The 23,548-nt window shown below is 34.7% G+C and overlaps 1 protein-coding gene across 2 annotated transcripts; it reads left to right on the forward strand.

Moving 5' to 3' along the window:
* The first annotated feature begins 1,029 nt into the window (after window positions 1–1,029).
* Window positions 1,030–20,588, forward strand: LOC138093078 (caspase-13). 2 transcript variants are annotated; one of them, XM_068989171.1, is made up of 9 exons: window positions 1,030–1,094; window positions 5,205–5,459; window positions 9,906–10,015; window positions 10,809–10,982; window positions 12,228–12,462; window positions 13,289–13,432; window positions 14,582–14,691; window positions 16,471–16,574; window positions 19,984–20,588. In XM_068989171.1, the coding sequence occupies exons 1-8, from the start codon at window positions 1,088–1,090 to the stop codon at window positions 16,567–16,569; spliced, it is 1,134 nt and encodes a 377-aa protein (XP_068845272.1). In that variant the 5' UTR covers window positions 1,030–1,087; the 3' UTR covers window positions 16,570–16,574; window positions 19,984–20,588. The 2 variants fall into 2 exon arrangements, with proteins under 2 accessions (XP_068845272.1, XP_068845273.1); XM_068989172.1 differs by having other exon boundaries at window positions 1,044–1,094; window positions 5,208–5,459.
* The last annotated feature ends 2,960 nt before the right edge of the window (window positions 20,589–23,548 follow it).

Consider the following 23,548-nt stretch of genomic DNA (forward strand, 5'->3'; position numbering starts at 1 on the left):
TGTACAGCAAAATTAATCGGTTATACACATAATATATCTACTCTTTTTAGATTATTTTCCCACATAGGTTATTACAGAATATTGAATAGAGTTCCCTGTGCTATAAAAAGGTTTTTATTAATTATCTATTTTGTGTATAGTTGTATATATGTTAATCTCAATCTCCTAATTTTCCCTCCCCACTGCCTGCTTTTGGTAACCATAAGTTTAATTTCTGCATCTGTTTCTGTTTCATAAAAAAATTTGTACCACTTTCTTTCAATTCCAAATATAAGTGATATCACATGATATTTGTCTTTCTTATCTGACTTATTTCTGTAGTATGATTTGCAGCAACATGGATGGACCTAGAACTTCTGAGCTTTTAAAAATCTTCAAAGTTGAGCATGTCACTTTTTTTTTTTTCTTTTTTTTCACTAACTGAATCTATCTCTTTTGTATTATCACAGGATCATTGTACTACATCATGACAGTGCTTCTATGGTCAGTCTTTGTTCAGAATATAACAAAAAGGGGAACTGTTACTTTCAATAAAAATTAAATGTTAAGGAAACTAGGCAGTAAAAGAAAAGCATGAAATGAAAACAAGCATTCAGAACTTATTTCCAATAAATGTTTAAAATGACAGGGAGACAGAGAGATGATATTGCCATTAATAGCACAGTTAAAAAGGAAGCAAAAGTTATTCTGATAATCCTTATCCTGAAATGAAATGGGATTTGTTAGTTTTAAGTCCTTTAAACACTGAGATATCTGAGAGAGAAGAACAAAGAAAACAAGGTATAGGGGACTGAGGAAAGGGAAAACAAAAACAAAAACAAAAACAAGAGGTGCCAACATAGGTCAGAAAATGTATTCATTTTGATTTTTTTCTTCCAAAGTGAATAAACATTTCTTCCCAAAGGATTGGGAAATTCATTTGCTGACTAAAGGGGATTTCCCGACAGTGAACCCGGAAGTTCTGAACAAGAATTTCTCAATCTGTGGTTAGAAGTCCCAGCCCCCGGTACTAAGGAAATGCCCAGTAACTTTCATTTTCGAGATTGTGCTCCTACAAGGCAGTAGGAAGATACTAAGCCTATTATCTATGGCTGGTGAGTAGGGGTCTTTTTCCTAGCTAGGGGTCAGACACTGGAGTCTTAGAAAACACTTTATTAATTGCTCCGTGACAGACAGAAATATACAAAAGGGAAGTGAGCCTTTTCTGTGAACGTTACATTCTTCCTGTTAGTTCTGTGTAGCTTAAACTGGGAACTCTGCCTCAGAGACTGAAGGAGGGTATGATCTCCAGATAGCCCAGAGCCAGGAAGCAGTTAATTCTGTTTTTACAGCTTCTGATAATCAAAATGAGGGGTGGGCAAAGACAAATACAGTCCATTTTTATATGTGAGAAAACTGAAAATTCTTTAACACTTTATTATATCTTCTAGGCTTCTTCTTGATTCCATAAAACTCTCTCCATGATCAGATAAGTGATCAGATAAGATTATTTCCCCTTCCCTAAGTGAGTCTTTGAATTTCCACCTTCCCTTGTCATCTTCTATATTGAATTACGATCTTGGTCTTTATTAAGTGAATCCATGTTTTTCCTCATTTCTAGCTCTGGTGCTAACTACTCTAGCACACTATTTCTTGGACTGTTATCACAGTTTTTAACTAGTCTCCTTCTCTCCAGAATTTAATCTTCCAATCCATTTGCATATTGCTTTCAGGTCACATATCTTACACACAGAAGCTGGAGAGCGTAAGAAATGAGGTCTATTTATGCAGCTATTATTTATGTTATTTATGCAGCTAATATTCAAGTATTTTAAATCATTTCTTTGCTTCATTTTCTTCATTTGAAAAGGAAGAGGTTCAATTAAATCAATGATTTCTAAACTTTACAATAAATCTAAATAATCTATAGACATTAACACATTTAGATTATTTCCCCCTCCCTAACCTTGAATTACTCAATCATGAATAGGCTGTAATTTATAATCTTTTAACGATCTACAAATGATTCTTATGTATCTGCATTAGGTTTGTCTGCAGATTAGCATTGTTAGGAAAGAATAGATCATTATCTTTCAGTTCTTATGCTCTAGATATCTAAACTTAGATTTTCTTACTCAGTTAATTGCAATGATCCTTACTACCATTAAAACAAACAAACAAAATAAATGTCTGAACTTGTCAGGGAGGTTTTCATACCTTTCAGACTATATTACTATTTATTCACCCTTCCATTAATCTCTCTAAAGCAAGATTTCAGTTTCCTTAAAAAATGTTTATTGCATTCACCCCACTCATACTTTCTTGCTACTGTGTTTATTTCTTTCATTTTCCCTTTTGTGTAATTATTTCCAGGTTTCTGTCTCATTTCACATGTTTAATTTAAGCTCCTAAAATGTGATAATTGACTGTTTTCTAGTATGTTCTTAGTGTCTTCTTCAGGATACTGATACAGCATTTGTCTGGGAAGTAGTATTTTAAATTCACACTCATGGCTGCATCTTTAGCTAGGCAGGATGACTTCACTGGTTATTGAACTGGAATCAGGACATCATTAAATAACAGACATGAGAAACTGAAAAGCAGTCGACAAAAACTAGTAGAGTGATTCAATATACTAATGAGTTTTGTTGCCATTGTTAACTAGTTAACAACTATAAGGGGAAAAAAATGCTACCTTAGGTTGAAACAAGTTTCTCTGGGAGCATATAGCTCTGACACTCGGTCTAGTTTTAAGCATTAGGGAGAATTTCCAAAAGGAAATGGCATGTCATTTGAGACTTGAAGATAAAAAGAAAGGAATGAGGAATGTTGGGTGTGAGAAACTGTGCATAACTTTCTAGAACCTGAATGAAGAGCAAAGTGTTCAAAATGTAATGAGCAAGATGGGTATGGTAGCAGAGGATGAGGCTGAACAAGAAGACCTAGATTACAATAAACTGAGACATTTCACGGGGAAGTCAATGGCGACTCATTCCAGTATTCTTGCCTGGAAAATCCCATGAGTGGAAGAGCCTGATAGGCTACAGTCCATGGGGTCGCTAAGAGTTGGACAGGACTGAGCGACTTCACTTTCACTCTTCACTTTCATGCACTGGAGAAGGACATGGCAACCCACTCCAGTGTTCTTGCCTGGAGAATCCCAGGGACGGAAGAACCTGGTGGGCTGCCATCTATGGGGTTGAAACAGAGTCAAACACGACTGAAGTGACTTAGCAGTAGCAGCAGCAGAGACATTTCACAGTGAAATCTATTCAAATGTTCTTTAGAACTGTGACTCTGCTTCATTGTGAAGAACTGATTAGAAAGGTCCAAGAGTAGACTTATCTGATTCTTAGAGTAATTAAAAAAGAAAAGATATTGGTCTGAACTGGAGTACTGAACTATTAGAAAAGGAAAAGCAGTCAGATTCTGCAAATATTTAGTATATAAAATCAATACAGTTTGATGTGAGATGGAAAATAAGATATAGATAGTAGAAGAGGTTCAATATCACCAGTTTTTACTGATTTGGTATAATTGACTATAAGATATCATTTACTAGTATGTATAGGGAATGAAGCAGGTGATGAAAAACTAACAGTTCAGCTTTTAAAAGTTGAGTTTAAGAGTTTGTGGTATGCAGAGAAAAAATGACTATATGAGCCTTAATATTGAGATCCATCTTTGGGCTGGTCTATAAATTCATAAATTATTTATTTGAATAATTAATTTATTATTTAAAGCTAATAATTGAAGCCATGAGTACATGTAGATAATAAGCGGATATAATGCCAAAGTTATAAAAAAAACTTTAATTGTTTACCGTATTTCTCCTAGTACCACTCATTCAGTCATCATTCAACTTTGTTGAGGGCAGAAATAAATTAAAAAGAATCCCAGAATCCCATCAGAGTAAACATCTCATACATTAATTGTATGTTGTTTGTAATTCTTCAAATTCTCTGTTGTGACATGTGTCTGCTGTACTCTAAAACCAATGTTTCTGTGACTTTTTCTGAGAAGCAGCCTTTTGTGCCCTCACCTGAAGAAATTTGTCCAGTCTTTTCCGAGTCCCTGATTACTTTCTGTTCCCTTAAATACCTCTTTACCAAGTTCGATCCTGGATTGGGAAGATCCCCTGGAGAAGGGAAAGGCTACCCAGTCCAGTATTCTGGCCTGGAGAATTCCATGTACTATACAGTCCATGAGGTCGCAAAGAGTCGGACACTGGACAGGACTGAGTGACTTTCACTTTCACTTTCCCAAGTATCATGTAAAGTAGTTTGATGATTTAAGAGTGATAATTCTGGATTCTGAACCTCTGAGTTTGAATCTCCCTCTGCCCTCTTACTAACGTGGCATACTCTTCACACAATTTTGGTCAAATATTTAACTAACTGCTCTGTGCTTGTTTCTTTTACTATATAATAGAAATTTTAATATATCTATTACATGAAATTTTTATTAACTTTGAGAAGATTCATATGAAGCACTTGAGACCAATGGGACTTAATGAACATCAGTTGTACTTACTGAAGCTGCGCTATGATTATGGCATAAGAAGAGAAATGTGATCCAGCATTTTATTTAAATGATCTGTAAAATAGGGAAAGTATTAACTATCTCTTTGGATGATTGTGAGTCTCTATCATATTAATATTTATAAATTACTTAGTATACTTGTAAATAATATTTTATATTGTTTTATACTTATCTTTTAAGAGATGTTAGCTATTATTAAATGAACAGATATTAGGAAACATTTTATTCATGTTTGTTAATTTCCATGTTTTTTTCTCATAAAAGTTGTCCAATATACATTTATTGAAAGACTTCTTGAAGCTAACATAAATAATGAGGCTGATGCTTCTGGGCCAAAGTTCTGGTTCAATGTCTTGGTGAATTTTTTTAGACTATGTCATTTTGTGTCAAGGCTATCTTTATTTCTAGATGGACTGTATAACTCTCTTGTAGGTTTAATTAAGGATTGGTGAGATATCCTGTCTTCCCATACACTACATGTTCAAATAATATCTATGGTGTTACAACAAAATTTTTAGTAATTTGAATTCTTTATTTCCCCACAAAAATTCAAATTATCCCGGACAGTAATAAATTAACCTGGTGTCAGGCTGATCTATAATATTGAAAGATCAACCACCAGATTGTTTTCAATTCTGAGTTTTTTGAGACAAGATCAAGTTGAAGCTTTGTATTTCTAACAGAAGACAAACACAACAAAAACCCACTTAAGACGTTGGAATCTTTGGGCAAAGAACTCATTTCTGGCCTTTTGGATGACTTTGTGGAAAAAAATGTCCTGAAATTGGAGGAAGAGGAGAAGAAAAAAATTTATGATGCCAAACTTCAAGACAAAGCCCGGGTCTTGGTTGATTCTATACGACAGAAAAACCAAGAGGCAGGTCAAGTCTTTGTTCAAACTTTCCTAAACATAGACAAAAATTCCACCAATATAAAAGGTAAGACTGGAATTCTTTACAAGGGATATCTTAATTTTTTTTAGAATCTACTTCACTCTAAGGCTGTTCCACTGTCTTCTATAGTTCCCTCATCTTTCTATTACTAGTGTATAATTTTCATTAAATCTATCATTGCCCTTTTAGAGGCCACTTTGTCACTTGTGGGAGGGCATCCAATTTCCAATTAGCTGAGAAGCTGAGTCTTCTAAACAGGAGGTTGTTCATTGAGATAGCTACAAAGACTTTATAATAAGGAATATCTGAACCTGAACTTAGGTTTCTGTCACATTGGACACTATGTGTCTTCATTCAAGTTTTTTATCCTTCATAAACATCAATATGAGCATCCGTGAAATGGGAACAATTTCACTAACTTTGTCACAGATTTTGTAAGGCCAGGAACATAGTGGCAGGTATGGGCTGACAATTCCTAATATTTTAGCTCCCATCTGGAATTTTCCTCTGAGCTCCAGATGTGATTGTTCCATTGACTTCACAAAGCTAAGATATGAAAAATGAAATACTTAATTCTCCCTATCAAATCTGTTCCACTTCTATCCCCTATCTCATTAAATAAGACTACAATCCACTGAGTTTCTTAATCCAGCTCACTTCTTTTTTTCACCAATGAATAATAGCTCCTAGCAGAGTACCAAGGATATACCATATATATAAAGCATATTATAAGACATATAATAAAAGTTGGATGCATCCATGTAATAAATAGTAATTATCATAATTATTCTCTAGCTTATAATGTTTATACCTTTAGAAGGCTTATGTATTCCTGTGAGTTTACAAAATATGATTAGGTGAATGCCTATAAAGTGTCCAATATCTTAACCTCTTTCAAAACTTCACTTTAATTAAATTCTAAATATCACTAGAGTCTAAATATCCTCAGGACCAAGTTCACCAGTGATGGACTCAATTTGGTATAATTTAATCTGAAATTCCAGCCCAGAATACTGGAACTTATTAATAATAGTAAGCTGTAACAAATGAAATGCCACACTATTGTAGAGACCTCACTACAGCAACTAAGTATTTTTAATAAGCCCTTCCCTGGTGGCTCAGAGGTTAAAGCATTTGCCTGCAATGCGGGAGACCTGGGTTTGATCGCTGGGTCAGGAAGATCCCCTGGAGATGGAAATGGCAACCCACTCCAGTATTCTTGCCTGGAGAATCCCATGGACGGAGGAGCCTGGTGGGCTACAGTCCACGGGGTCACAAAGAGTTGGACGCGACTGAGCGACTTAACTTTTCTCTATGTAGAAGGGACGCTACCACCAGCAAGAAGTACATACTAGTCTAATAGATATCCAAGATGTTATCATTCATATTTAAGTTGGTCCTTGTGCAAGTTTATTACTTTCTCTTAAACTGGGGTGGGATAAAAATGATTTGGATTTAGAAAAAAAAATCAGAGAGCAGACTTGTAATTTCCAAAGGGGAGAGGTGTGGGAGAGGGATTGACTGGGATTTTGGAGTTAGTAGATGCAAACAATTACATATAGAATGGATAAACAAGGACCTACTGTACAGCACAGGGAACTATACTCAATATCCTGTAATAAGCCAGGATGGAAAAGAATAGAAAATATAAGATAAAATAAGACAACACAAAATTAGAGATAATTCAAAAAATAGGAATCAGCGTTGAAGTAATGGGAACTTCAAAATGATTTTAGCGTCCCAGAAACGAGAATGAATCTTAAATTGAAATAACCTGTCAGCAGAATCCATGGCAGGCAGGAGGCAGGTGCAGATCCTTTCATGAAGTATCCAGTAGTCCCCTGAGTTCTATCTGTACATGGAACCTCCAGAAGAGTCCTAGGACACCTAGAGTACCCTGGTCTAGGAGGTCAGGAAGCTGGGTAAGTTGGGCAATTAGAATGTGCAATATTAGAATATTAGGCCTTTGGGGCATGGAGGATTCTTAGCATAGTATTGAGGAAATGGGGTGAGAGATAGGAAGAATCCAAGCTATTTGTTTTAACAAATAGGTCTACACTTGCCTCCCGCCTGCCAGCAACTCTTCTGATAGGATACGTTATTTCAGTTGAAGATTTGTTCTGGATCCTGCAATTGCTAAAATCATCTTGAAGTTCCCATTACTTCAATTCTGATTTCCATTTGTTGAATTATCTCCTATTTTGTTTTATTTTATTTTATCTTAATCTGCCTGCAATGCAGTAGACCTGGGCTTGATCCCTGGATCAGGAAAATCCCCTGGAGAAGAGAATGGCTACCTACTCCAATTTTCTTTCCTGGAGAATTCCATGGACAGAAGAGCCTTGTGGGCTACAGTCCATGGGGTAGTAAAGAGTTGGACACAACTGAGTGACTAACACTTTCACTTTCACACAGACTGAGTGAGTGAGTGAAGTTGCTCAGTCGTGTCCGACTCTGCGACCCCGTGGACTGTAACCTACCAGGCTCCTCCGTCCATGAGATTCTCCAGGCAAGAATACTGGAGTGGGTTGCCATTTCCTTCTCCAGGGGATCTTGCTGATCCCAGGTCTCCCACTTTGCAGGCAGATGCTTTAACCTCTGAGCCACCAGGGAAGCCCTCACACAGACTATTTACCAATAACTGCTATTTAGTCAGGAAGATAATTATTCAAATTCTTACCATTCCAAGGGAAGTGGCCTTGTCTTATCTAGTATCAGTATCTTTATTTTTGTTTCAGTTTAAGAGACTTCCTGAGCACACCATTAGATAACAGATAAAACCGAGATATTAAAATGTTTTATATAAACTCCTAATTTTCTTTTTTTTTTTTTTTTTTTTGCTATTCTGTCAGGCCCATGGGCACTCCCTTTGGACAGCAGGCTACACTATAGTTATTATGCTGTATTGAAATGATTCATGCTAATTTTACTATTAGATATAAGAAAGTCTAATTTTCAGTTTTATTTGTAAATGCTGCATCTATATGTAGACATGGCCATTAGGAGATGGCATTTGTTAAATTTAAGAGTACACCAGACCTGTAAATTACTTGAAAACAGGAGACTTTCAATGACAAAACATGCGTTCTGACCAGAGACTATCCCAGGACCCCAAATATCTTCACATTGGCAGAATCTTATGAAATATGTAGATATGTTCATATAATCTATGAAAATAAATGTTCAGAGAGTTTGGTACCCTTTAAGACTTACCATTTGCTGCCTCTCCAGAGCTTAGATTTTTAGCATACTTTTTAGAAAGACATTTATAAAAATATTATTTAAAAAGTAATGGAAAAAAAATGAAAATAATTATAAAAGATGATATTGGCTTTCTAATGTAAATTAAATTAATAAGAAAAATTTGATTAGTCCATGTATATGAACATAGAGGTTTATTCCTTTCATAGACAAAAACCTTGTTATATTAGTTCTTGATAAACTTCTCTTTAGGTTTTTGCTTATGAAGACTCTCTTCCTTCCCTCTAAAAGGAAGGGTTTTGGACTTTCCCAGTCTCTTACACAATCTTAGTCAAATGAGGCCAACCAGTTTCAGAAAATATTACGTTTCTCAAGGGATAAGGCAGAATGAGTCAGAAACAAATGTTTCCAAAAGGAAGAAGTTATTTCCTCCATATGGGCTGAAAACCCAGTTGTAGTTATTCAGCATTTGGAGGCAGACATTCAGAGTATGTAGAATGTAGAATCTCTGGCAAATTTGCCCTTTTGACACTGAGTACAGTACTATGGTTAATAGACAGCATTTCTTTTTTAAATAGTTGAATTCACAGCTTGATGAGGAAACCTTGAGGCTCACTTTCTCTGGAAAGCTAAAGAATTCATGCTGAGGTTGAAAAAAAAAAAAATACCTGGGTGATACAAGATTCAGGATTCCTTTAAGTATTTGGGGGTGTACATGTCTATATTTGTTGTGTAAATTAGGAATGGACTTGAGATATTGGACTTAGCTTTTATGTGCATAAATTGTGTCTAGTAACACCTAAAAATGATAATATTTTTGATATGTTAATTTTTAAATTAATTGATACTATTTTTATTTAAAATGGGCATTAGAAAATTTTAAAATGCACATGTGATTCAATTATACTTATAATAGATAACACTGATGAATATTTAGTCAATGTGCTCTTGCTCAGTGACAACAGAAAGTCCACGTAGATAATTAATAACTGAGAATAAAACTATTTGAAAAATAGAATTGTTTTGTTCAGTAAGGAACAAAGTTATTTGATCCCAAATCATCAAGGTTATTTTTTTCACAATATCAGAATATGTTATTGCATTTGTTAGTAGCTCTGCTCTTACTACCAAGTATTTCTCCCTTCTTTCCCAGTGATAATACATCTATCTCCTATGACCAAATGTGTTAAAACCTTTTTCCCAGACTGTCCCCTCTCTGTCAGTCTTCTTGGGTGATAACTGGGTCACAGGGACACATATCACCAATTATATCATGTGATGTATCTGCAGCTCCTGAGGAAACTGTGGCTGGACCAGATGAGTCAGCAGGATCTGCAGCTACCCTCAAGCTTTGCCCTCATGAAGAATTCCTGAAACTGTGTAAAGAAAGGGCTGGAGAGGTGCTGTGTTCTGTACATGAAAGGGAGGAAAAGCAGCAACTTCTTTCACTAATTACATAATTTCTTAAAGTGATAGTTACAGAACAGCAGGGTGGGGACAGTGGTAATCTTGTTTATAAATACTTGGAGCAGGAGGAAATCACATGGCCTCACACAAATTCTAGTTCTATTTCCCTATGATAAAATATGTCTGTCATTTTTTTCATTTATTTGTTGTCAAATATATTTTGGATTTATTAGAATTTTAGCTGTAGTCATAGAATCAAAATATTTATGAAATAACATGGCTGAGTAATAATTAGTTACATTCTAGTTAAAAAAATGTTAACATCTGCAAAACATAATGTTAGTGTTAAAAATAGAGTCAAAATAATGTTTCCTAAGGCAAATAAACTTTGGTGTATTTATTTTTAGCTGGAGTCAATGGCAAATATCTCCTAGTTTTTACAAAATTTGACTTGAATCTTGAATGTTAAGAAAGATTTGACTAGGTGTAAAGGAAAGACAAGAAGGAGAGGGTAGGAGTTGTTCTAGTCTCTTCAAGATTCTTGAGTAACCATCACAAATATGTTTGGATCCTGTTCTGGGCTTTTCAAAGAGAATTCACTTCCAATTTGTACTTTTTTCTATTGTCAATTTAATCCATTAGTAAGAGAGAGGAAGGCCAGTATCTTCTGGTACAGGATAGGAGAGGGGGCAACTATGCAAGCCCTTAGTAGCAACAGTGATTGGTAAATGAAGGTTTAAGAGAGACTAAGGTAAATCAAACTCATTGCATATCAATTTGTTGCAGATATATCCAATAAAAGAGAGAAAGGACCGCACTCGTCTGGCTCTCATCATATGCAATACAGAGTTTGATCATCTGCCTCCCAGGAATGGGGCTGACCTTGACATTCTTGGAATGAAGCAGCTGCTTGAGGGTCTTGGCTACACTGTGGAAGTGGAAGAGAAACTCACAGCCAGAGTGAGGATCCCTCACCCACCCTGATACACACATATTCAACACATATCCTCCTACTAACAAGGGAACTTTATAATACTAAGCAAATGCTTTAACAATCATGGGTCTCATTTATGTGCATGTGTGTATCTAAATGTGTGAATGTGTGTTGTAAAGTAAATATTAAGATAGGTGAAATCTGTGTCTCTTTAGAGTTTCAAATATCCTTAATTCCATAAAACCTGACAAAAAAACTGATGAGCATGTATGCCCACACAATTCTGAAGTGTGAAGATTGAGATTCAGCCCTAGTATTTCCCAGAAAATTCTGGAGTAAAGAATGCTAGCAGGAGTGAACTGCTATTTACAGCATTCATATAAATGCTGAATCCTGACTCTGGCAGGGGCTATGCTGGCATGGGGGATGGGTCAGTAAATGAGACAGAAGGGTCCCAGCTCACACTGATATAGGTTAACTTTCTGGGTGACACTGATATAGGTTAACTTTCTGGGTGGCAGGGAATGATCAAGCCTTAAGCAAAACAGAACATTTCAGAGATTTGATATATCTGTATGTCTTTAAGATTGAAAAGAAAGTGAAAAGGAAAAAGGAAACGAAATAATACATTGGTGAATGGGGAATAATAATGTTTGATTGTTTTACTGATAACATAATAAGTAATAATGTTTCAATCATGACCAAGAAAAACATCTTTGAGGAGATAATATGGGATCAGACACATGACTATCAGGGACAAGATAGCTCTAGAAAGATATGAATGAAATATATTCCAAGAAGGCATGACTACAAGTGAAAAGTCTGAACTGAATATGAAACTGTTACATGAAAAGTAGGAAAAGATCGGTGTAACCAGAGAAGGAGGAAGAAAGTCAGAAGGAGAAGTATGCTTATGTCAGAAGTTTTATTTTATTCTAAGTATGATGGGGAGTGTTTTAGAAGGAAAATGGTATGATACATTTATTATTCAAGTTTCTTATTAAGTAATGAGAGAAAGGAAAGAGTTGAAAGGGAAAGTATATAGTGACAATAAACAAATGTAAAATGTATTAAGAGGACAGGTTATATCAGGAGCAAAATTTGAATCCACTGATCCATTATAGAAACAAAAATAAAATTATCATTGAGCATCCACTATATAAAGGCACTGAGACTGGAATGTTACAGACCGACCTTATACTGATCATAATAAATTGGTCAGTTTAATTTTAATGCTTGTCTATTGAAGTAAGACTTTATGGTCTTTTCAGGACATGGAATCAGTGCTGTGGAAATTTGCTGCACGCGAAGAGCACAAATCCTCAGACAGTACATTCTTGGTATTCATGTCTCATGGCATCCTGGATGGGATCTGTGGGACTATGCACAGTGATGAGGAACCAGATGTATTACCTTATGACACCATCTTCCGGACATTCAACAACCGTAATTGCCTCAGTCTAAAGGACAAACCTAAAGTCATCATTGTCCAGGCCTGCAGAGGTGGTGAGTTGTGAGATGAAGAATCCAAAGTTCATAAAGATCATAAAGGTGTTGAAGTGCATGTTTTATTTCTAGGGGGAAGCAATCTTAAACTAAATTGAATTATTAGGAAATTCCATTTAGGGGGCTGGTCTCATGAGACTTGTTAGATGATAAATTTCTGATAAATTAGCTGATAAATCCAATCTAAAGTAAGTGATGAAGGAGATCACTAGAATCCTCAAAAAAATTAGACATAAATATTCTAACCTTGGAATGAAATCATTTAAATGATTTCTTTGCTTGTAAATGTTTTACAGACATTTTGATGTTCTCTGGCTTGAGAGGAACTTCATTTGAAAGTTGGAGTATTATATAATAGCAATGTATTTTTCTTTTTTTTCCTCAAAGATTATTGAAATGGAAATGAATTGGGAGATGAGAGAACTTGGGATTTCGGGGAAAATTTTTTTGTTTTCTTCTTTTTCTTTTTTCTGACTCCCAATTGTCATTTTAACTTTTAGAGCAGTTTTCAAAGATGAAAAATAGAAATAATTTAGCTATAAAATGATAAATATGCTCTGAGATTATGCAGATAAGGCTTTAACTCCTTTGTTATTCTCAGCAAAAGTATTCCTCCAATTTTACCCTGTTTTTACTATTAATTGGCACATTGCTCAATGACATAAGAAAGAGGCAGTGTTGGGTAGAGATGCACTCACATTTGTGTACTTGTGTGTGTACTTTTGTGTATAAAACTAGTTAGAATAAACATTGTAAAATAATGAAGTAATTGCAATAGTCACACTGAGGGAGACACACTGTGTGAAGAAAGTTGATGTCTCTACAGCAAATCGTGGGGAATTGTGGGTCAGTGACTCTCCAGAAGCCTTGGCAGACAGCTTTTCACAGTCACCCGAGAACCTGGAAGAGGATGCTGTTTACAAGACCCACGTGGAGAAGGACTTCATTGCTTTCTGTTCCTCAACTCCACGTATGTGTCTTTCAGTTGCAGACAGGGATTTGTGGGTCTAAGGCTATCTCTGAATGATTCCTAAAAAAAAAAAAAAAAAAAAGATGAGTAGCAATGATTTGATACAAATTTTAAATACTGTCAATATATTTTACTTTTTCTTCACTTTTAAAAATTTATTTTTATGATCTGTTTACTTTATAGCCTAACGTACAGTAACCATTAAAACAACCTAATACAAGATAATCCCTCTACTATCACACTGGCTACAAACAGATTATTGATTCAGTTTTCTTTTAAATCCATTTAACATTTTGAGTATAGTTTTTTTGGATCTAAGGACTGACTGCCCTTTCTTAAAAATTATCAATTCCAACTCATGTTCTCTATTATTTCTCATCGGGTGCTTTTTAGAGCAGCACCGTAAACATGCGCTAGCAAGTAGGTACATATCCTTTTAAAAGAAGAAGAAAATGATAAAATGGGGCTTATAACTAGTAAGGGAAGAGCATTTATTTCTTGAACTCTACATAATCATCTTGAGAGGCCTTATATCTGAGCATTTCTAACTTGACAATTTTAATCATTCATCACTTTATGTAGGCATAGTTAACATACAAAAAGCTGTACATGTTTAATGTATATAGTTTAATGAGTTAGGAGATAAGTATATATCACTATCTATACCACTATCTGTCACCACTATCTATACCAAAAGCATATTCCTCCCTTCCAAAAGTTTCATTAGATCTATTTTGTTCACTATATTATGTAAGACATCATGATTTATAATCTGTAAACAACCACCTGTATGAACATGGAAAAATTCTTCCTTCTGAACCTGTATTCTTTCCTTTGTAAAATAGGATAATTACAATCATCTCTCAAGCCTCTTTTAAAAGCCAGGTGGGTAAACATAAGTCACATAGTAGAGAGTCAGTCTCCAAAAGACAAAAGTCTATGAAATGAACTTCAGTTGTGATGATCTTGCTTCTTTAGTTGAACTTCTTTTGGAAAATGAGTTAATGGAAAGTTGTAAGTTCTTCCCCTAAATATGTCAAAATAATTCCCAAGATACATTTTTGTTTTAATAGTAAAAAAAAAAAAAAGGTAAAAAAAAAAAAATTATGAATACCACAGCCCAAGGCTTACCACTTCTTATCATCATAGATAATGTGTCCTGGAGAGACATCAAAAAAGGTTCTCTCTTCATTACACAACTCATCACATGCTTCCAAAAATATGCTTGGTGCTGTCATCTTGAGGAAGTATTTAGGAAGGTAAGTTCATCTTTTCTTTTCTAATCATATATTTGCTAAGGAAAACTTAAATATTATTTGCCTTTCAAGTGACAATAAAAGATTTTTTCAGGCACACAAAAGTAGAGTAGCACTTGGTTTCTGTAATCCAGCTATTTAATATATAATTTACAAAAAGACTACATTAATGCACCACAGAAGAACAAAATGCTACAACATATAAGCTTGTATCTTATGGGTTATAAATTCTTATAATTCAAAGAATGGAAAGTATATTGGATTAATTTTCACTGCTTAATTTAATATGTGTATATATATATATATATATAGTGGTCTACTTAGTAATGGGTTATATCTTTGTGACACAGGTGTAAGTGAGACACATGTGATATAAGGCTACCTAGAACTTACATTCTTATGAGAGAGATGGGTATTGAAAAACATTCCAAAAAACACATTGTGTGATGCAGGTGTGATAGGATCCATGAAGAGAAGGTCCTAGGAAATGTGAACAGCTTGCAAAGAATATCAATGACTTAGCAACTGAACAGCAAGGACGTTTGAAAGAGAACAGAATTGAAAAAATTCTTTGAATAGAGTGGCCCAGAAAGGAAGGCATGATACTCATTCCCCAACTCAGGACATCCCCTATTTCCTCCCTCCTTCCTAATTTATTTTTCTAAATAATTCTTACCACAACCCAAATAATATACGTTTGTTTGCTATCTTCATTTACTTACTTGAATGCATGCTCATGAAACCTGGGATTTATTCAATACTCAACATGCTAGTAGGTAGGAATTAATAGTCATTGAAGAAATAAATGCATGAATGTGTGAATAAATGTCCCTCCTGTTTTCAGTAAGAAAGTTTCTGGTATTATGAACATGGGAAACTGTGGTTATTTTTAAACCTAAACCATACAGAATAATAATACTCTGTGGGAAAATAAAAGGATATACCTTTCATGAATTGGAGAAAATTGTAATATAAAGTGAGTCAGAGTCTCAGTGAATAGGAACGTAGGAAGTTAAGTCCTATTGAAATAATAAGATTTAAAAATTACATTTTCAAGAGAATTCCTCAGAAATGATTAGAAATAGTGGATTAAAGTAAGTAGTATTTCACTGATAAATCTATGGGGAACAACAACAACAACAACAACAAAGGCCCAAAGATCAACTTAGTGGTGGGACTGTGAATCTTGCTCATCATTCAGACCTTAAGGACAAAACCCTGCAATATTAAATTGAAGAGTTAGACTTAATGGAGGTAGAAGATAGAGGATCTCTGAAGTTCAATTCTCATGAAAAAATACCAAGGAATAATTAATCATCAAATCTATAGATCAGAAATGGAAAGTAGAGAAAATGAAATTTGAAAATACTTAGTTTAGGCATAGGGCTTCCTTGATGGCTCAGAGGGTAAAGAATCTGATTGCAATGTAGGAGATCCAGGTTCCATCCCTGGGTCAGGAAGATCCCTCAGAGAAGGGAATAACACTTCCTGCATGCTCCCTTAGCAAATTCCATGGACAAAAATTTTGTGGGGCCACCAAGAGTCAGACATGACTGAGAGACTGAGGTATGTATTTTGAGATAAAGAGACTATTCTGACATTGGGTGTCATATCTAAGAGGTAGAATAGCAGCAACAAGGAGTTAAAATATCCAAGGGCTTGGTTCCATCAATCCTAGGAGCACCCTTCATTCAAAAAAAATTTTTTTTGGCTTATTTTTGCAAAATATTTTCTGAGATGCATAAGAGATATGTATCATCTAGAATCTCTTTTTGCTTTTAGGTACAACAATCATTTGAAAAACCAAATGTTAAAGCCCAGATGCCCACTGTTGAAAGGCTCTCTATGACAAGATATTTCTACCTCTTTCCTGGCAACTGAAAATAGTAAGTATCAAGAGATGTTGCTGGCAGGAAAAAGAAATAAGAGAGTGATATTAACAGTGAGGACTAAAGACAGCTCATTGCTTTAGTTGTGAATTAGTGAACTGGTGTTCCTTGTTTATGTAATTTGGTAATATGTTGTTATTTGTTTACTCTCTATATATGCATCTGGATCCCCCTCTCAAAGACAACAAAAAGAGTCCAAAATCGAGTACTGGATGCAATCACAAAAATGATAGAAAGATCTCTATATGCTTCCTAGGCAAACAATTCAATATCACAGTAATCCAAGTCTATCCTCCAATCACTAATACAAAAGAAGCTGAAGTTCAAGGGTACTATGATGATGTAAAAGGCCTTCTAGAACTAACACCAGAAAAAGATGTCATTTTCATCATAAGGGACTGTAATGCAAAAGTAGGAAGTCAAGAGATCCTTGGAGTAACAGGAAAATTTCACCTTTTAGCATAAAATGAAGCATGGCAAAGGCTAACAGAGTTTTGCCAAGGGAACACACTGGTCATAGAAAACACCCTCTTCCAGCAACACAAGAGACAACTCTACACATGAACATCATCAGAAGGTCAATACCAAAATCAGACTGATTATATTCTTTGCAGCCAAAGGTAGAGAAGCTCTATACATCCGCAAAAACAAGACTAGGATTTGACTGTAGCTCAGATCATGAGCCTCTTATTTCAAAATTCAGAGTTAAACTGAAGAAAGTAGAGAAAACCACTATACCATTCAGGTATGACCTAAATATACCATGTTCATGGATTGAAAGAATAAATATAGTGAAAATGAGCATACTACCTGAAGTAATCTACAGATTCAATGCAATCCCTATCAAGCTACCAATGGTATTTTTCACAGAAATAGAACAAATAATGTCACAGTTTGTATGGAAACAACAAGAAACTTCAAGTAGCCAAAGCAATCTTGAGAAAAAAGAATGGAACTGGAGGAATCAAAGTGCTTGACTTCATACTATACTACAAAGCTACAGGCATCAAGACAGTATGGTACTGGCACAAAGTCAGAAATATAGATCACTAGAACAAAATAGAAATCCCAGAGATTAATCCACCTATTGTGAACACCTTATCTTTGATAAAGGAGGCAAAAATATGCAATTGAGAAAAGACAATCTCTTTAACAAGTGGTTCTGGGAAAACTGACCAACCACATGTAAAAGAATGAAACTAGGACACTTGCTAACACCATACATAAAAATAAACTCAAAATGGATTAAAGATCTAAATGTAAGACCAGAAACTATAAAACTCTTAGAGTAAAACATAGGCAGAACACTCTCTGACAAAATCACATCAAGATCCTCTATGATTCACCTCCAAGCATAATGGAGATAAAAATAAAAATAAACAAATGGGACCTAAATAAACTTAAAAGCTTTTGCATAATAAAGGAAGCTATAAGCAAGTGAAAAGGTAGCCATCAGAGTGGGAGAAAATAATAGCAAATGAAGCAACTGACAAAGAATTAACCCCCAAAATATATAAGCAGCACATGAAGCTCAATACCAAAAAAATAAACGACCCAATCAAAAAATGGGCCAAAGAACTAAACAGACATTTCTCCAAAGAAGCCATGCAGATGGCTAAAAAGCACATGAAAAGATGCTCAACATAACTTATTATCAGAGAAATGCAAATCAAAACCACAATGAAGTATCATCTTGCATCAGTCAGAATGGCCATCATCAAAAGCCTACAATCAATAAACGCTGGAGAGGATGTGGAGAAAAGGGAACCCTCTTACACTGTTAGTGGGAATGCAAACTAGTGCAGCCACTATGGAGAACATTGTCGAGATTCCTTAAAAAAAACTGGAATAGAAGTTCCATATGACTCAGCAATCTCACTTTTGGACTTACGCACCGAGGAAATCATAATTGAAACAGACATGTCCCAATGTTCCTTTCAGCACTCTTTACAAAAACTAAGACATGGAAGTAACCTAGATGTCCATTGGGAGACAAATGGATAAGTAAGTTGTGGTACATGTGCACAGTGGAATATTAATCAACTATAATATATATATATATATATATATATATATATAAAGGACGCATTTGAATCAGTTCTAATGAGGTGGATGAGGCTGGATCCTATTATACAGAGTGAAGTAAGTCAGAAAGAGAAACACCAATACAGTATGTTAATGCAGATAAATGGAATTTATAAATATGGTAGTGATGACCCTAGAGGCAAGACCGCAAAAGAGACACAGTTGTAAAGAACTGATATTTGGCCTCTGTAGGAGTAGGCAAGGGTGGGACGATATGAGAGAATAGAATTGAAACATGTACATTACCATAAGTAAAAAGGATGACCAGTGTAAGTTCAATACATGAAGAAGAGCACTTAAAGCTCAAGCCCCAGGGTGGGGTGGGGAGGGAAGGGATGGGGTGGGGAGGGAAGTGAGAGGGTGGTTCAAGATCGGGGGACATTTGTACACCCGTGGCTGATTCATCTTAATGTATGGCAAAAACCACCACAATATTGCAAAGTAATTAGCCTCCAATTAAAATAAATAAATAAATAAAGTTTAAAAAATATTATATTTTATTGTAAACTTGATCTCAATGCTATAAATATTTACCTACCATCTTCTACTCCTGGTTTCTGACACTCTGGTTACATAAGCCCATGGATACTTTAGCAGAATAACTTTTAGTTTCTAATTAGCCCTATGGAACCACATTTGGGGATTGAATTATTTGTTTGACTAGTATTTAATCAAGCACTTACCATGTTCCTAGTTCTATTATAGATGCTTAGAATATACCAGTGAACAAGATAAATGGGATCCTTGCTCTCAGAAAGCTCTTACTCTAGTGAGTGCAGATAGAATCTAAATACACAAGCAAGTAGATATATGTCAGAGAGTAGCATGAGCTAAGGGAAAATAAGTAAATAAAAAAGGCTAAAGAGACACAAAAAGATAGATGCTGTACTGTTATAGATAGATCACTTTGAAAAGTCTGGTTTGAAGTGATGAAATTATTTGAAATCAGAATGAATAGAGTAGGGGGTGAACCTCATGTTTCTATGTGGAAAATGCATCCCAACAGCAGAAACAGGAAGCAAGCTCCTGAGGCAAATGTGTGCTTAAACTGGTTAGATGCTGATAAAAGACAGCTGACTAGAGAACATGAGTGGGAGAAATGGCAGAGTGAAAATCAGGAAAATGGTATAATCTCACTCAGACTTTACAAAGATCACTCTAATTGCTTATTGGTAAATAGCTACAAAAGTCACCAATAGAAAGTAGAGGAAATGGCAAAAGTATATGGAAGAAAATAAGGAAAAAAAAATCACAGTAAGGATTAAATTGAAGACTTCCAGGGATTACTATATTGATTTTCTCTTCTTTTTCTCTTCTCCAGAAAATCACAGGAAATCCAACCGTTTATCAGCTTCAGGAAGCATTTTTATCAGCACAGCATCCATGTTTAACCTTTTATCTTTCAATTAAAGTGAAAACAAATGAACTGTTCTTTGGGGTCCTCTAAGAAAGAATAGAATTTCAATTAAAATGATGGATGGATGGAAATAAAGTGGAAGAAGCAAACTGGATTTTCTAGTTTTATTGCATATAATAACTGCACTTTACTGAGTAAAGAGAACTAGTCATGACCTGCTCTCAGCAGCAGGGTTAAAGGGGATGGTGCCCATGTGGAGACAAGGACCACAAACTGGGTCACCTCATCCTTTGATCACTCATCAAACCTTTCAACTAGAATGATTTGGAAGATTTTTTCTAATTTATTATTTGACCAACGTCATAGGTCAAGTTCATTTTTTTTTTTTTTCAGAAAGTTATTATGGTACTTCTGTATATTTCTTCTCATCCATAAATTAATTTGCTTTCTTGTTGATGATTTTTCTCTCCAGATTTCCAAGCTTCAGGAAAATTTTGTTATTTAGGAAACACTTGGTAATTGTATAAAATAAATTGGGCTTTTGATTTAAGATGGTATAACTGGGTGTGCTTATATAGAAAAACAGACATTATTAGATAAAAAACATATAAGAGTGTGGGAAATGTCAGCAATGGGAAATAAAATGTTAAAATTTCTGGAAAGTGAATGTCAGTAGAGGAATTTTGGCAACATGGCCATCTGAGCTACAGACTAAGGAGATGTACTATTTCAATTATATACATGCAGAATGCTGAATAGATATATCAGTACATGCTGAACTGCATTATAAATAAAATGATTATCTAGATATCAAATACTATGATGATAAGTAATATTTGTTATAATTTGTCAGAATTATTTGAAAGATTTTGATTATTATAAGGGATATTGTATATTTAAGTCACTACTTTAATCCTCACAACCACCTTTATGAAGTAATAAGTATTAATATTTCTATTTTATAAATAATGAAACAAAAGAAAATAGAGCTTAAGTGATGTGCCTAAAGTGACACGTAAAGTATGTGGCCACACCAGGATTTGAGTGCAATCAGATTTGTTTTGAAATCTGAGTTGTTAACCGCTGCACCACACTACCTCTCTTAAAAAGGAGAGACTAAATTGTACAGGTTTTCAATTATAAGGGTTAACTGAAATTTAAATTGTAATGGTTAACTAACAGTACAAAGACTTGTGATGTATATATTTCTGTAATTCACTTCTCCACATAGAACCAAAGATCCAAAACATACAAAAACGCATCACAATGGTCAAAAAATATACAGAGACAAACTTTCTTCTCTGACTACTGCATGATGATGTTAAAAACCCAATAACATAAGGACTGCAACAAATATCTACATAATTAGAAATAAAAGCATGTGCACATAGTATATGCATATATAAACATAAATATACATACAGATATAAAATAAGAAAGGAAAAAGTGTGAACCACGTACTCAAATTGAGAAATTAGAAAAATTCTGAACCATTAAGAAAATAGAAGAGAGTAAATGATAAAGATTAAAAATAATATATATATATATAAAATGAGACAGTAACAGAACACACAAAAAAAAATTTGAGCAGATTCTTAAAAAATAAAAGGAAAAGAAAAGAAGGAAAAAGCTTTTCCTTTAAAATTGAAGTAAAAGTGTTAATCACTCAGTCCTGTTCAACTCTTTGTAACCCCATGGACAGTAGCTTGCCAGTCTCCTCTGTCCATGGATATTTCCAGGCATGAATATTGGAATGGACTGCCATTTCCTTCTCTAGGGAATCTTCTCGATCCAGGGATTGAGCACGTGTCTCCTGCATTGCAGGAAGATTGTTACAGTCTGAGTCACTAAGCACACCTCTTCCTTTAAAAAGGACTCATTAAATAGCAGACATTCACCAGGACTGAGTATGAAGAAATATAATATGCACAAAGACAATATTAGCAGTAAAGAGAGATAATAAATAGAGATAAACATAAACATAGAAAAATCACAAGCAAATATAGTACATAACATTGATGGAATTCTAGAAATAGTAAATTAGCAAATGAGGACATAAAGAAATGAAAAGACAAATGAATCAATAATAAATTCAGTAAATTTTACTTGCTATATCTACTAAAAAAAAAGATTATAGAGAAGTGTCTTACAAAGCTTTTAAGAATTGATAAGCTGAATTTTATATAAATACTTCCATATAATAAAAAGAGAAATAAACTTCCTAAGTTCTTTTCAGGGCTAGTACAAAACTGACTGGAGAAGAAATGACAACCACTGCAATATTCTTGCCGGGAGAATCCCATGGACAGAGGAGTCTTGCAGGCTACAGTATATAGGGTCCAAAGAGTCGAACACGACTTATCAACTAAACTAACTAACTAGCAAAACTGATACAAAACCAGAGAAGTAGAGGAAAGGTAGAAAAATACAACCTAATTTTTCAGGTGCATTGATGTAAATATTCTAAACAACATGCTAGCAAAGCAATTCCAATCAAATAGGAAATGTTGCTGATATTTTTTAATGAGCTAGTAATTACTCTGGGAATGAAGTTATAGTTTAATAAAAAATATATATGGAAGCATTCCTCAAAATAAGAGATTAAAAAATTCTATTCAATTTTGCACTAGATTTCAAGATAATAAAATGCAAGCTAAAAATATAAACTAAAATGTTTTGAAGCCTGAAGCCTGAAACAAAGCCATCACTGTTTCTGAAAATATGATTTTATTCATTAAAAATTTTTTGATGGAATAATATAAAGTTCTAATTTTCAGGAACTGAGATCAATATACAACATTTAATATCATTCTTGTATTCAAAACACAAACAAATACTTTTAAAACTTAATTTGTTTATTTTAATTGGAGGATAACTACTTTACAATATTGTGATGGTTTTTTCTATACATAAACATGAATCAGCTATAGGTATACATGTGTCCCCCTCATCTTGAACCACTTTCCCACCGCTCTCCCCTCTCCCACCTCTCTCCCCACCTTTTCCCTTTAAGCTGCCCCAGTACACCAGCTTTGGATGCTCTACTTCATGCATCAAATTCACACTGGTCATCTATTTTACATAAGGTAATGTTTATGTTTCGATACTATTCTCTCAAATTTGGAAAACTCAGCAGTGGCCACAGGACTGGAAAAGGTCAGTTTTCATTCCAATCCCAAAGAAAGGCAATGCAAAGAATGCTCAAACTACCACACAATTACACTCATCTCACATGTTAGTAAAGTAATGCTCAAAATTCTCCAAGCCAAGCTTCAGCAATACGTGAACCGTGAACTTCCAGATGTTCAAGCTGGTTTTAGAAAAGGCAGAGGAACCAGAGATCAAATTGCGAACATCCGCTGGATCATGGAAAAAGCAAGAGAGTTCCAGAAAAACATCTATTTCTGCTTTATTGACTATGCCAAAGCCTTTGACTATGCAGATCACAATAAACTGGAAAATTCTGAAAGAGATGGGAATAACAGAACACTTGACCTGCCTGTTGAGACACCTGTATGCAGGTGAGGAA

Source organism: Capricornis sumatraensis, chromosome 16, assembly GCF_032405125.1.
Source record: "Capricornis sumatraensis isolate serow.1 chromosome 16, serow.2, whole genome shotgun sequence".
NCBI lineage: Eukaryota > Metazoa > Chordata > Mammalia > Artiodactyla > Bovidae > Capricornis > Capricornis sumatraensis.